At 41.2% G+C, this 16,198-nt stretch overlaps 1 protein-coding gene across 3 annotated transcripts in view; it reads left to right on the top strand.

Moving 5' to 3' along the window:
• Positions 1-16,198, top strand: part of TAB3 (TGF-beta activated kinase 1 (MAP3K7) binding protein 3) — a 63,846-nt gene that overhangs the window by 30,384 nt on the left and 17,264 nt on the right. For 2 of the 3 annotated variants that reach the window (XM_067545068.1, XM_067545070.1), the window contains exons 2-3: positions 5,100-5,288; positions 13,404-14,856. In XM_067545068.1, the coding sequence (XP_067401169.1) occupies positions 5,187-5,288; positions 13,404-14,856 (1,555 nt within the window). In that variant the 5' untranslated portion in view covers positions 5,100-5,186. Of the gene's footprint in view, positions 1-4,973; positions 5,289-13,403; positions 14,857-16,198 lie in introns of those variants that run through there. The other variant, XM_067545069.1, reaches the window with a different exon arrangement.

Here is a 16,198-nt window from a genome sequence, read left to right as displayed (position 1 = left end):
TCCAGGTAGTTTACACCTTCATATGGATTAGAGCCGTGGCTCTCAGCCTTTCCAGACTGCTGTACCCCCTTTCAGGAGTCTGACTTGTTTTGTGTACCCCCAAGTTTCACATCACTTAGAAACTACTTGCTTATAAATCAGACATAAAAATACAAATGTCACAGCACATTATTATTGAAAACTTGCTTACTTTCTCATTTTTACCATATAATTATAAATCAATTATACCTACATTTCAGTGTATAGTAGAGCAGTATAAACAAGTCATTGTCTATATGAAATTTTAGTTTGTACTGACTTCACTAGTACTTTTTGTAAAACTAGGCAAATATCTAGGTGAGTTGCTATTCTCCTTGGAAGACCTCTGTATACCCCCAGAGATACATGTACCGCTGGTTGAGAACCACTGGATTAGAGTATAGAGTCAGAGGCAGCTGCAGACAGGTCAAGCAGGGCCAGGAGATAGAAAACAAAATGCTGGGCTCCTGAATGGAGCAAAATAACACATTCTTCAGGTAAAATGCAGAATTCTCTGGTGTATGGGGAAAAAATGTCAGATTCCACGTTAGCACAGTCATGGGGTCCCTGGCGCTCTGAATGCAATGACTAGAGCTAGTTCATGCCTGTCAGTGTCATTGTTTCAGGTTCTTTGCAGAATCCGGCATCAGTTTAAACGTTCAGATTTTCAAGGTTATCTTTGCAACCATAAGGGCTAAAAACTCAATATTTTAACAAATGAAAACAAGCATTCTCTGCGTAATTCTGTGGTTGGGGTGAATTTTGTGGCACATTCAGTGATAGTGGAGTACGCTAGGCCCTGCCATAACTCTAACACTGATGTCTCAGCTAACAGAGTAAATTAACATATCTAGTGGCGCTTTAAGAAACATTTAGTATCTATTGATTACAGAAACTTTACAGAACATATCTGATGTATTTGTTGTTGATCTACACTCTTCTCCCTTCCATCTTCTCCTTCCCCTAATTTATATCTGAACAGCTGAAAAGGAAGGCTTGTAGCACCTTTGCCTCAATGTAGAGATACTGATTTGCATGATTACTATGCCCTCCTAACTTTACTAGCAGGGTAAGCCAGACCTCCATAATTGCCTGTTTCATCGGATGATCCAAATGAGTCACGCCGCTGCTTTTTCTTTTGGTCCCCAACTGCATGGTAGCATAGTTGGGGGGGGGGAATTGAGTGTAGAAAAGGCCATAGAGAATAAAGAATTCTTGGGGAGATGTGAGGAGAGGCCAGAGCTTTGCAACATACAAAAAGAATTATCCATTTATATATGGGTAAGAGGAATGTCCAGAATTAATATTAAAAAAATAAAAAAAATAAGCAGACACCAAGATTTTGGAAAGAGTATAAACAGTTAGGCCTCAGGGACAGAAATCAACCTCTTTACCTATTGGGGTTTAAGAACAAGCTTTCTTTGAGGGCCAGCATTGGACACTGTCAGATACAGGATACTGGATTTAATGCTGTATGTTCTTAGAGAAGAGCATGCATATTAGTGTCCTCAAACTAAGGTCCTCTGTGCAGTTGGTCTCAAACTTACTGTTTTTGAACTAGTGTAAACATAGCTTTTTAGACAGTTCAATTTATTTCAGTTTTAATACAACTGACCAAGTCTGCGCAAAGTTTTCAACCATATCTAGCAACTGAATTTAAGTGTGGATTAAACACGGTTGAATTGGGTTATATCATGGTTTGTCTGCTAGTCTGTTTCTGCCTTGAGAATATCAGAAAATTGTGCCACTGTTGCTCTGGCACTGATGGAAATGCTAGTGCAATCAGCTATTTTTACCACTTTGTCTACTACTTGCCTAGATAAGATGGTGGTAAAAATGTCTCTTGCCAGGATTACACTAGTGATACCAGTCTTGGCTAAACAGGGTTAAAAAGTTCTAGCATAAGTTTCTAACTGGACTAACCTGTTTTTAAACATAGTTTAGTTACCTCTACAGAGCCCAGTGCACAATGTTATAACCCAGTTTGAATGCAGCTAGGTTTAAACCCTGCCTAGGAAATATGGTTATATACTGAAGATAACTCTTCGCAGACAGGGCCGTTGCCATTCAATATGGAGCAGGACAACCCTTGTCTAAACAAAATGTGGATAGGCCAAAATAAAGGTTTAAATATCAGTTTAAACAGTTTGACATTGTCCACTCAAACATTTTATACCAAATTAACCTGATGCAACTTTAGTTAAAATCCTGTGTTAAAGCATTTCAGCTATCCCAATTCATTTCTCGGTAGTTGGGTCTAATGTCTTAGTCTCTGTAGAATAGCTATCAAGGGCTATTCCGTTCATGAAAAGGTATTTATGCCTTTTTCATAATTTTTGTATTCAGGTCCAGGTATATTGCCAGAAGTGGCAGTTTCCACATAACATAGTCGTAAGAATATAATAGCCATACTGGGTCACACCAGTGGTCCATCTACCCCAGTATCCTGTCTTCTAAGTGGCTGTTACCAGATGCCTGAGAGGGAATGAACAGAACAGGGTAATGTATTGAATGATCCATTCCCCTGTTATCCAGTCCCAGCTTTTGGCAGGCAGAGATCTAGGGACCCCCAGAGAATGGGCTTGTGTCTCTGACCATATAGGCCAATAGCCATTGATAGACTTCATCCTCCATGAAGTTTTCTAATTCTTTTTTGAACCCAGCTACATTTTTGGCCTTCACAACATCATCTGGCGATGAGTTCCACAAGCTGACTGTGTGCTGTGTGAAGAAGTACTTTCTTATGTTTGTTTTTAAACCTGCTGCCTGTTAATTTCCTTGGGAGACCCCTGATTCATGTGTTAGGTGAAGGGGAAATAATACTTTCTTATTCCCTTTCTCCACATCTTTGATCAGAAGTGTCTATTAGATAAGACCAGATATTATAGCCATATAATGCAACCAGGAATACCATGGCATGGTACAAGAAACTAGTTGTTGTCTAAACCATTCAGAATGCTTGGGAAGAATCTATTATCACAGCAGCATAGTATTTCTTAAATATATTATTTTTATGCAGTACAAATACAAGTAATAAAATAGAATATTTAGTCAGAGTTTAGTTCTTTACAATTCAACTAAGCTTTTCACTGTGGAATGACACTGACATTTGTGTGGCAATGTTTTGCAGAATGTGTTTTGAAGTGCTTGTTTTCTATTGAAAAGTTCATGTTTCAAAATCAGATGTACCAATACAGTGAGCAAAAAACAGTTGGAGTCAATATTGCTACCAGTGAAGTAATTATTTTATAAACACAAGTACATGTATAAATACATACCCAAAATATCCCTATGCACAATATTGTGTAATATTCAATTTATAGTCTCTTGATTAAGAGTCTAATGTTAAAGTACTGTAATTTTGAGGGGGGGGGAGAGGAATCTTAATTTAGTTTTGAGAGTCTTTTGAGATGGATAAGAAATGTTCGTGCAATTTACTTACAATTAAGATTCCTATCTGGATGGTTTTTAACATTGTTGATGCCATGCTTACAGTGTCAAGGCTAAAAGTGTGGAAAAGAAATTGTCTACAAATATGGTTTGTAAAGCACATGCAAAGTTCTGTGAACCCTACAGAAGAATTTGGTTGGGCTGGGAGATGCATAGAAAAGAGGAATGATCTTACTCTGAGCAAAAAATTAGCTGAGCAACCCAGGCTCCAGAACACCTCTCTCTCCTTTCCATATCTGTTAGATGAGGATAATATTAACTCCCTCACAAGAAGGTTTTGAGGTTTTAGTTAATGTTTATAAAGTATGTTGAAGTTTAGCTATGGGAAATACTTAATGTTACTAGAGTTATTTTCTCCCAGAATTGTAGAAGGCATCCATGTCTTTGTATTTTGGGTTCAGCTACCATACTTCAGGCTTGTATTGTATTGTATTGATGAGTCTTAATGGGCAACCCATCTTTAATCAAGAATCTTGCATTTTATCCTTTGTATATTCCTTATTCCAGTTCAAATGCTACTTGTTATATTACTACTAGATAAAAGAATTCTGAAGCAAAAGTAAACACTTTTCACTCAGTGTTTAAATATAAGTGGTAGATGTTTTATGAATACCCAGGAGAAATCCTTACTGTAATCTTAAAGTCACTTTGCAGGTTCTTGGGCACTCTTCTTTCCCAGATGGTATCTTGAATGAATGCTCATGTCTTAAAGACATGAAAATATTCTTGTCCTACTGACTGTACCCATTTCTATTTTGAAAATATTTTATATTTTGTATGTAGTGGAATAGAAGCAGATGTGGCTTTGTTTCTTCATGTGCAAGATTTAATAATATTGGTTGATTTAATTGCTTGAGTCAGCAAGAGTTGTTTTCCTGTATATATTTAAAAAATAGTGGCTGTATATTTTCTTTCTAATTCTCTAATTTGTGAATGATATAAGAAGGAAAGAGATTAAATCCGGAGAACATTGTTCCATATTTAAGGAATTTTAACATAGGGCACATATTAGGCCTAAACTAAAGTGTCTAAACAGATGTATTATATATGTACAATTAGAAAATTGTAGACCTGAGCTGCAAAGTCTGCTTTCTGAATAACACATTGATGTCCGCAACTGTTGTCTAATTTTAGTTAGTGGTATATACTTAAAGGTGGTGGTGTTTGTGCCCTATGGGAGTTGTGGAGAACTAATTATTAGTTCAAATATATTATTTAAAATATCACCAGTAATTCTACCACCTGGACTTTCACTTTGTCACTGTTAGCAAATAGCTCTATTATTAAAATTATGAATAAACACTTGTACATCATATCTTTAAACATCACAAATTTTAGCTACTCAAAATGCCCTTAAGAAGTAAATTAGTATTAATCCCATTTTTATCAACAGGGGAATTTAGGCGGACTGAAGTCAGAGAGGGAATCTATTGCACATCTGGGATTAGAACTTCATGACTCAACTCCTGTGTTTAATCCATGTGCTTTTCAATCAGTGAATTTAGAAATTGGTTCAGGTCATCTATGCACAAATTTAGTTCAAGGGAGGAGGAAAGTACTTTTAGTTTTACTTTGAATGAATTAGGATGTATTTAATAAATATGATTATCATTGTCTGATTTTCCTAATAGAAAATGCCTGACGCATCGGAAGATCATATCCACTGGAAGGGTTATTGATTTCCATTCTTGAGAATCCCAGAACAACATCCGTCTGGCATGGCGCAGGGCAGTCAGCAACTTGATGTGCAGGTACTCCATGACCTCCGGCAACGTTTCCCTGAGATTCCAGAAGGGGTGGTGTCTCAGTGCATGCTCCAGGTATGCTGCAGCAGAGTAAAATAACATAGTAACAGTTACTGTACATTTATCCTTGTAGTATAAAAAGAACCCCCTTGTAATAGACTAGTTAGAAATCAGTTCAATGTCACAGTTGTCTTCTGGTTTTTGGGTTGTTTTTTAAAGTTTCTAAAGGGTAACAGGCACTTGGGTAACATAGCAAACTTTTTCAGTTTGCTTTTTGTTGATTTTTTTGCACAAGAACTTAGATATTCCCTGTCACTGAATGTAAAGACGCTATTCAGGTGTCTCATCTCAGGACATGAGAGTGGAAAACTCCTTTTTTCTCCTCTGCCATTCTGTGTAGGCAGTGTTGCACTCATACCTGAATTTGAAGTGTGGGTTACTGGATTTTTTTTTATTAGCAGTAAGGTCCTTACTAATGATATTAAGCATTTTTATTAAAGAAACAATTGTTTAAAATGCAGCTCTAGTCTGAAAAATTACTGTAAAATAGCATAATTGGTTTCTGTATTTGGTTTCTGAATCAAATATGTTCACTTAAAAAGTAAAAAGGGCTTCTTTCTAACTACTAATCTCCAACTAACTTTTTTAGCTGTGTTGGCTCTGAGGTTGAATAGAGGAAACAACAGTGAAAACTTACTTGTGTCATTAATGTAAGCACATGTGGCTCTGAATACAAATAGAGAGCAGAAGTGTTGTGGGTGTTTGTTTGTATATGGACCGTTTTTTGAGAAACCCTATTATAAAGAGTTGATTTTGAGATATTTACATTTCCAGAAAATTTCTGCACTTACTAAATAAAGGCATCTTGGGATAATGATGTTGGGTTGAAGGTATTGAACCAATCCAAAAGCAGCAGTTGGAGCACTTCTGAAAAGGTAATATCACTATAACTGGTCAGGAGATTTTCACTGAAACCAAAACTTTTCTCAGAAATCTATCAGTTTTGACAAAACTTTTGTCAAAGTATTCAGGATGCAGTTGAATGAGAAAGAGAGCCCAACCAGCTGACCAGAATAACTAATAGCCTGGTGGTCAGAGCAGTCAGCTGGGATGTGGCAGACCTGGGTTCAAGAGCCAGCTCTGTCTGATTTGAACCAGGAACTTGAACCCAGATCTGCCACATCCCTTACTAGTGCCCTAACTACCAAACTATTGGGTATTCTGGAGTGGGGGTGTCTGCCCCTTTGTGTCTCTGGTTCTTCATAAAATAGTTCAAAAGGTCTTGGTTTCGTCCCAGGACAGAACGGGAAAAAGTTTTGAAATCTTAAAAATTTTTGTTTAATTGGAAAACTTGTTTCCTGCTCAGCTCTAAGTATCTGTAAAGCATCTTCTAAAGAGCTCAACTGGATCCATACGCATCTTCCTAAGAGCTCAGCTGGATATATTGTAGTGGAGAAAGAGAAAGGACTTGTCTATGCAGTAAATGGAACCACAATAACTAAGTGGCTTGTAATTCTTGTGTCTCATTATTTAATTTCAAGTTTGTGTGCATTTATTCTGAAATATTTCAGTATAACTGAAATTGACACCAACTTGATCCAAAATATTGAAAAGTGTGGTTTGCAATGGGTTTAATTATTTCAGTTCCATTTCTGTGTAGACATGCCCTAAGGCTCAGTTTCTTGCACAGAACTCAACCTTCTGCTAGTGAGAGCCAACGGTGGTACCTTTTGATATGTCTGCTTCTTTCCTTGGCAGCAGTGCCTCCACTCACCTGTGTTTCTCCTTGCTCTTCATCTCCAACTATTTGACCTAGGGCAGTATGTCAGGGCAAGGAGAATAGCAGGTGGGATAGTTACTGCTGAAAGCTTATCAGAGGTAACTTTACCTGAACATCCCCTCCTTTTCCTTCAAGAGGAGGATGGGGTTCTTTGTAGTAGGCTAAACCTTTCCTTTGGAGTCATCCCTTTTATCTGCTGCCTGGCTTGTCAAAATGGCTTTTGTACTTTCCCTTTGCCAAGTCAGATTGCAGTCCTTTTCCCCTAAGCAGCGCTGTTAAAGGAGGCTTGTGAAGTGGGGACATAACTTAACTGTAGAAGTGCTCCAGCAATTTCATTACTGCTGAAATTACTGCATACAGTATCTCTACCCATCATAGCTCTGAGCTGTTTTCAGCCAAGAAGTGCAGGATGTTCTTGTAATACAGAATTTCTGTTTACTCCATCAGTCATTTCTTCTGTACTAGTAAGTAGATGATCTCATGGAGGAACCATGTTGCACTACCAGATGTCTGTAAATTGACAAAGCTAAAAGACCCGTATTGCTGAAATGCAGTATCCAGACACTCTGGACTTCCAAATATAGTGTTCTTTTTAACATACTGTATTCCAAAATTTTACTTTTATAGTCTTTGAAATATATAAAAGGTTCTTCTTCGAGTGCTTGCTCATGTCGATTCCAAGCAGGTGTTCACATGCCGCATGTGCAGTCGTTGGAAGGTTTTTCCCCAGCGGAACCCGTCAGGTTGATGCAGGCGCCACCTGGAGTGGTGCCTCCATGATGCTATATATAGGGCCCTCCCGACCCACTGCCTCTGCAGTTCCTTCTTACTGCCCATGATATTTGTTGGTGCTTCAGTCTTCTTGCTTCTGCAAGCATTCCCCGTGTCATTCCTTGCAGTTCCTGTAAATAGTTAGATAGTTAGAGTTAGTTAGTGTTTTCTAGTTACATAGTTCGATAGATAAGTGTTGGTTAAGGGTCTTTGGGACTCCCCTCCCCATGGCATGCCTTGAACCCAAGGCTTCAAGCCCTGCGGATCCTGCCATAAGTCTATGCCAAAAGGCGACCCTCACGATTCCTGCTTAAAGTATCTAGGGGAGTTGCACCAAACAGATCGCTGCAGGATCTGTAAAAGTTTCTGCCCAAGAAGCTGAAAGGAGAGGCATGTGCGCCTCAAGCAGATCCTCATGGAGGCAGCTCTTCAGCCGCAACCTTCGGAACCAAAACTGGTTTGTCACTGCTCCCATTCACCAGTGCCCCATAAGAAGCACAGGTCCGACGTTCACCCACTATGTGGCCTATGGGAAAGGACACTGGTTCATCGCGCCCCTGGATGCACTTGGCGCAAGGGTCTCCGGGGCCGTCAGCTGCAGCTCCACAGAGGGCACCTGCAAGCCTGGTGAGTGTGGGATCCCTGATGAAGGAGAGCGAGGTGGAGGAGCTGGACCTTCCCTCCACGTCGGATACAATTGAGGCAGTGCAGGACCTGATTGCCATTGAGGCACAGCAGTCCCCCGTCTCGGGAGAGAGGGTGCCAGACCCAAGATTTCCAGCACCGTAGGTTGTGGCGCCATCTAAAGGCAAGTCGCCAATGATACAGCGCTGATTGCCCTTGCCTTGGCGCCAGTCGCCCTTGCCTCAGCGCCTATCACCAGCACCTCGGCAGTATCTGTAGGGCCAGCTCTAGCACCCTCTGCAGTGGCGTGCGTGTGCTCGCATATATGGCACTGTTGGCCCTGGTTCCTTCTTACTGCCTGTGACGATGCTGGAACAACTCTCTTGCTCTTGCAAGTCTCCATTTTTCCTAGTGGTTTAGCTGTTTTAGTGTATATAGTTAAGGTAGTTCTTAAAAAAGTAGTTTGCTAGTTGTTAGCTCATTAGTTAGCAAGTTCTCAGGGTCGGGGCATGCCCCGGTCCCCGGGGTTTAAGACCTGCGCTTCATGCAAGAAGTGTATGCTACTGAGCGACCCACATAAGAGTTGCTTGAAGTGCTTGAAGAAAGCCCACGTCTCCAAGAAGTATAAAATTTGCAAGGGCTTTTGCCCACGTACTAAGGAGGACTGGGACAATAGGCTTTAAGGCACTTCTGATGGAGGTGGCACTCCGACCAGTGTTGGAGCCATGATTGGATTCGGGAATGTGTACCGTGACATCGACAAGAAGCATCCCTCCGGCGTCAGAGTCAACCTGACACTGTTTGGCATCCCCAGTGCCGAAGAAGAGCCAGAAAAAAGTGCACTCCAGGAAGGAGCGCTTGCTGGCACAGAAGTCAGTTAAGAAAAATTTGGGGATGCCACAGTCAACTCAGAAGGGGTCTACACCTATGTGGGCATCGAGCCCGGCATCCGCGCCACCGCCGACTCTGAGGAGTGGCAGAGAGCCTTGCCGTCTATTGGTACCCTCCACGCCTGAGGTGTGCCAGGCAATGAAGGACTTATTGGCCATGTTGATGCCCCCTACGCCTCATGAGGGTAGGCCTTTGCACTGATTGCCCCGGCTGGGGGTCTGACAAAGGGAAAGTCAGCACAACAACCCCCCATCAACTGGTCGCCGCTCGCTGGCTTCACGCCACTCGTCTGGTTCTCGGCACTGGTCTCCGGAACTGCACCGAGACACATTGGGCACACCTCAATCTCTGGATGCCAAGCGCTGGTCCCTGGAGCATCAGTACTGAGCCACTGAGTGTTGGCATCGGTCTTTGGAGCCCTATAGCTCCCAGAGCCTGTAGCACTGCAAGTCCCCAGCACGCAGCAGGCCACCGGAGCCCTGGCAGAAAACTGAAGACACAGTCAAAGCATAGCCAACGCTCTGTCTCTTGGCACTGCTCCCTGACACCGGAATCCCACTCTCCTACTTTTTTCTAGGACTGCCTCGAACTCCTGCTTAGAGGACTGTGGGAGGGAGTCAGTGAACTTCTCCAGCGATTGTCAGATGTTAAAGTGGTATCTACTCAGCAATGCCTGCTGGTTAGACACCCTCAGCTGCAGGCTGGCTGGCTGAATAAAATCTTTCAACCAGATAAGTCCATCTTTTTGGCCTCTTTATTCTTAGGCATTGAGCTCATTTGCCCCAGCCTGTCCCACTTGTTGTCCACCGCGACCATTAGTGAACCTGAGGATGGGTGTGTATACAGGTATTCGAAACCCTTAGCAGGCACATAGTACTTTTTCTCTGACCACTTGGATGTGGGGGGCAGAGATGCCGGGGTCTGCCATAGAGCCTTAGCCAGCCTCTCTACCCCTTCATGCACTGTGAGGGCCACCCTGGAAGGTGCTGCAGAAGCCAGAATGCCAAAAAGTTTGTTGACCGGCTCTTTAAGCTCCTCTATCTTGAGGCCCAGGTTAGCCGCTGCCTGCTTTAATAGCTCCTGGTGCAGCCTGTAGTCCAGCGGGGCAGCATGAAAAGGGCCTGCTACTGCCTCGTCAGGTGAGGTAGAGGAGGAACCCAGTAGCTGGGGGAAGTTAGTCTCTTCCCTGGTCGGGGTGGTCACCGATGGGCTTCCTAAGAGTAACTTCATTTGAAGCAGGAGGACTTAGCCTTCTCGTCTGTCAAAGTTCACCTAGCAGCGACATTGGCTTTTCACCCACCGATACAAGGCAAATCGATGTTCTCTCACAAGATGGCGACTAGATTCATCAAGGCTGGAAAGGTTCTTCCCTCCAATTAGAGAGCCTGTTCCCCAGTGGGATCTAAACCTTGTCCTATCCCGGCATACTGCTCTGCCTTTCAATCTGTTGGCCTCTTGCTCACTCATGCACTTGTCCTGTAGCAATCACCTCTGCATGCAGAGTGTCGGAGATAAAGGCCCTGACCTTGGAGTCTCCTTGCACAGTGTTTGTTTTTCAAGGACAAGGTCCAGATTCGCCCTCATCCTGCGTTCCTGCCGAAGGTCATTTCCCATATTCACGTTAATCAGGATATCTTCCTGCCGGTATTCTGCCCAAAGACTCATAGCTCTAATGAAGACAGACACCTTCACTCTCTCGATGTGAGAAGGGCCCTAACCTTCTATGTTGATAGGACCAGGCCATTTTGCCACTCCTCGCAACTTTTTGTGGTGGTTGCTGACAGGATGAAGGCCAAACCAGTCTCCTCGCAGTGGATATCAACCTGGATTACAGCTTGCATTCAAGCCTGTTATGAGCAAGCTGGAGTTGCGCCTCCAACACCCCTATCGTCCCATTCCACAAGGGTCCAGGTATCTTCAGCAGCTTTCCTGGTGCATGTGCCTATTCAAGACATATGTAGAGCCGCTACATGGTCATCCATACATACCGCTACATCTCACTATGCCGTCATGCAGCAAGCTGAGGATGATGCAGGATTTGCAGAGCAGTATTGCAATCCTTACGGCCATGAACTCCTGCCCACCTCTAGAGGCACAGCTGGTAAGTCACCTAAATCAGAATGGACATGAGCAAGCACTTGAAGAAGATAGAACGGTTACTTACCTCGTAACTGTTGTTCTTCAAGATGTGTTGCTCATATCCATTCCCCAACCCAACCTCTGTCAGAGTTCCAGCAAGAAGGAACTTGAGAGGGAGGGGGCCAGCAGCGCTATATATGTGAGTGCATATGTGAGGGTGCTAGAGGCTATGGATACCGCTGGGGGAAAAAAATGTCTGGCACTGGTGCATGTGGCACGCGCACACACTAAATCAGAATGGACATGAGCAACACATCTCGAAGAACAACAGTTACAAGGTAAGTAACTGTTCTTTTCTAATAACTACATTTTATTCTTGACCTATTAAGATCTACAGTATCATAGAAAATAACAGTTTTGTAAAATATCTGTGGTCTGAAATAGATACATTTTTCTAAAGGCAATCAGGTACGTATTCGATTTAGACTAGGGTTTGGATTCAAGGCTGAATCACAGCTTTTGTTTTGATTTTATTTTGAAAATGTGAGGATTTCAGTGAAATCACACAATTTCCACAATCTTGAGTCACTTTCTGATGTGTTTTTCATTTCCATTATCTTGAGCCAATATATCATGAGAACAGCTGTTGTCATAAGACTTTGGATATAACTAAAATAAGGAGAAAAAGCCCCTTTTATGTTTGGTTTTGACTCAGAACCAAAACTTTACATAGATTCAGGTCCAGTCCTGACTACAACCATCCTGAAATTTTAAGGGGTTCAGATTCTTCATTCTCCTGAGGGCTGCACAGGCTTTTTCACCATACTTTATTTTATTATTTTTAAGGAAAACAAGCATTGAAGATAAAATGTCAGAATATAAGGAGTCTTGGAAAATGGTTATGCATTCCCAAACAATTTAAAGATTCTGTGGCCAGTGTAGGATTTATGATACCTTTTTAAACTTTTCCTTGATTTTAAGTGCTTGGATTTTGTAAATTATGTCATAGGTAAAGGACACTGTCTTAGCATCCTTAAATGGATTTAGATACTTTTTTTTAAATTTACTTTACAACCAAACCAGTAAGAGAGAATAATATGGACAAAATGTTTCAGATTTCATTTTTTAAAATTTGACAGAGAATGGTGGTGGTTTATGTTTTACAAACTCTTTACAAAGGACAGATTTGCATTAGTATCTGCATTACTAATATTAAAATATGAATATGCACCATTTTCAGACTATTTGTAACTAGTTTTTAAACTGTTTAGAAAATACTTCCAAGTCTCTGTATAGTGTATTAAACATCTCAATCCTGGTGAGTATTTGTAGCTGTTTGTTACATCTAAACTACTTTCTAGAAAGGGGAATGATCAAAACAGTGTATTAAGATAAAGGACAGAAATCAGGGGCAGCTTGTTTCAAGGAAAGCTAGACAGAATATACTTGAACTATGAACACACTTTTAAAACAAAGTGAAATTTTTAACACAGGGCTTTATTTTAAATTGCAGCTAATGAAGGAGCAAACCAAACTTAAACAAGATGAGTATTTGGATTGTAAATTCAGTAAACATGGAGATTTAGATGGCTGTAATATGTTAAGCCACTTTGAAATATTGTTTTGAACACTTTAGAGTTCCAAACTGTGAAATAGTTCTAATCTGTAGTATTTTCTCATTTGAAATATACACATACACCCTTCTCTGAAGAAACAGACACTTTTCAGGAATGAATGCCAAAGCTATAACCATTACCAAATTCTGTTTCCCCTGACTTGGACTTCTTAGATTTTATGTCGGTCACTCAGTAGCTGGTGTTATCGTAAGGTTTTGCTGTAGGTAACACGAGCCACATACTTCTTATATAGCATGGTCTAGCAGGGATTATCTTTAATTTATTTCAGGAGCCATAGGTATGCCAGCTACAGTGAAATGTTATCCCTAACATGTGTTCAAGCTAGGCTTACTTGAAGCTTCAGTTGAATATACAGATTGGTGTTACTAATGTAATTTGAAGATAATAAGTGTCAATTCTTACTTTTAGAACAACAACAATCTTGAAGCATGTTGTCGAGTCCTTGCACAGGAGAGCAGCAAATACTTATATATGGAGTACCATAGCCCCGATGATAGCAGAATGAACAGGAATCGCCTTTTGCACATTAATCTTGGTATTCATCCCCATACCAGCTACCATGCAGGGGAAGGAGCTCAACTTAACGGTGGTCGTACACTGGTACATAGCTCAAGTGATGGACATATTGATCCACAGTGTACAGCAGGTAAACAGTTGATATGCTTAGTTCAAGAACCACACTCTGCTCCAGCTGTTGTGGCAGCTTCTCCTAATTACAATCCATTTTTCATGAATGACCAGAATAGAAATGCAGCTACTCCTCCTCCACAACAACCTCAACAGCCATCTTCCATGCAACCAGGAATGAACACATCTGCTATGCAAGGCCCTCCTCCTCCTTCATATATGCACATACCTCGGTACAGTACAAATCCTATTACTGTTACATTATCACAAAACCTCCCCTCTGGACAAACAGTACCCAGAGCTTTACAAATTCTTCCACAGATTCCAAGCAATCTTTATGGGACTCCTGGTTCTATATATATTAGACAGACATCTCAGAGTTCTTCAGGACGACAGACTCCTCAGAATGCACAGTGGCATTCATCTCCACAAGGTCCAGTTCCACATTATACTCCACGCCCGTTACCTGTTTATCCACATCAACAGAACTACCAACCTTCACAGTATTCTCCTAAACAGCCCCAGATCCCTCAGTCAGCTTATCGATCACCACCTGCTTCTCAGTGTCCTTCTCCCTTTGGCTCTCCTCAGCATCAGGTGCAGCCTACCCAATTAGGTCATCAGAGTTCACATGTGTTTATGCCTCCTAGTCCTTCAACTGTTCCACCCCATCCATATCAACAAGCGCCCCAGAGTTATCAAAAACAAGGCGGTCACTCAGTATCTTATCTCCCTTATGGTGGACCTAGCTTATCCAAAAGTTCTATGAACAAGATAGAAATTACAGTTGAGCCACCACAAAGACCTGGGACTGCAATGAATAGAAGTCCTTCACCAATAAGTAATCAACCATCTCAACGAAACCAGCACCCGCTGTATGCATCCACTACTCCACCTTCAGGCTCCCCTTCAAGAGGTATATCAGGTCAACCAAAGCCGCCATTTAATGTTAATCCATTATATATTACTTACACACAACCAACTGGACCTACAGGTGCACTAACTCAGTCTCCCCGGGTAATGGTATCTCAGCCAAACTCAACAGTGTTTAAAATCACAGTAGGTCGAGCGCCGACTGAGAATCTTTTAAATTTAGTGGACCAAGAGGAGCGTTCTGCAGCACCAGAACCTATTCAGCCCATTTCAGTAATACCAGGATCTAGAGGAGAAAAAGGAATCCATAAATACCAGAGGAGTTCCAGTTCTGGATCAGATGACTACGCTTATACTCAAGGTAAATTTCTTGAACTTCAAACTATGTTGATTTTAAAAATTAAATTAAACTGCATTTTACAGTTCAGGTGTCTACTAGCTATGTGTCAGACACTGAACCTATTCAGAAGAACATAGATGATTTTTGGCCTATGTGATCCGAGAGATTTTGATGTACTAGAAGTTCTTAAAATATAATATGTAAAATACGAATTGATGAGATGGTATTCAAATTCTAATGGTTTATTGTAAATGGACATACAAATCACCTCATCCCATAAGTGAACAACACATTTGAAGAAACTGAAAAGTTGTGTATTTTGAAAAACTAACAAAGGCAAACACTTTTCTGTATAGTGCATAATTCATTTGCAAAGTTCTGTGTTGAAGTTTGACACAAATATTTAAATACAGATTAGATAATTTTCATAGACTCATAGAAGTAAAGGACTGGAAGGGACCTCGAGAGACCATCCAGTCCAGCACCCTGTACTGAGGCAGGACCAAGTAAATGTAAACTGTCCCCAGCAGGTGTTTGTCTAACCTATTTTTAAAAAAGCTCCAATGATGGGGATTCCACAGTCTCCTTTGGAAGCCAGATTGATTAAATGATGTAGAATAATTCAGTTATTTTAAGATTTTAAAAACTTTTAGTTTATCATAAATGACATGGCAGAAATGTTTTTTTCAAAGGGATTTGGATGCAAAGAGGGGTGTAGTTTGGCAATCAGGTTTAGGGAGTGCGTTCTATGGATAAGGGGCAGCAAATACTTTGAGAGACCCTTAATATCAAATATTAAGTAATTACAAATTAAATAAAAGAGAATTGGGTGAAAACTCTACCCAAACATTTGAGCAGAAAAGTGCTTTCTTCAGAGTTGCAGCTTTTGAAACCTGGTTAGTTATATTTTGTCACTTGCACAGAGAAAGTTTAGTCTGCAAGCCTTCAAGCCAGTCAGCTATAGTAAGGCTCATAATGCTAATGAACAGCGATTATTCAAAGAGTCTACTTCATACTTAGAGTTCTAATGAAATGAGGTTATCTGCCTTTCCTCTCTCCTCCTCCCTCTATCTTTTCTTTTCACTTAATTTTATTCCTATTTCACATCATTTCACCTCTCTAACTCCTGCCCTGCAGCGTTTGGGCCATCATTTCCCTTGCTGCCTCTGAGCTGTGTTTAGCCTCTTAACATGGAATTGCTCTGTACCAGATTTTTCCATTCCATGCACAAGGTATCCCCTGCTGATTGCTGGACTGAAAGCATGCAGAAATAAACGCTGTGGATGGTGGAGAACAGTAGGAGTGAGATGGAGCCAGTTGGTATTTACTGTAGGCAACATTCCTAACCTGGCCCTACTTGCTA

The sequence above is a fragment of the Emydura macquarii genome, unplaced genomic scaffold (genome assembly GCF_026122565.2).
Source record: "Emydura macquarii macquarii isolate MOO-44397 ecotype Brisbane River unplaced genomic scaffold, CSIRO-AGI_Emac_v2 contig_1043, whole genome shotgun sequence".
Lineage (NCBI taxonomy): Eukaryota > Metazoa > Chordata > Testudines > Chelidae > Emydura > Emydura macquarii.
The sequence above is the reverse complement of the archived record's forward strand: the minus strand, read 5'-3'. Positions and strand labels throughout refer to the sequence as shown.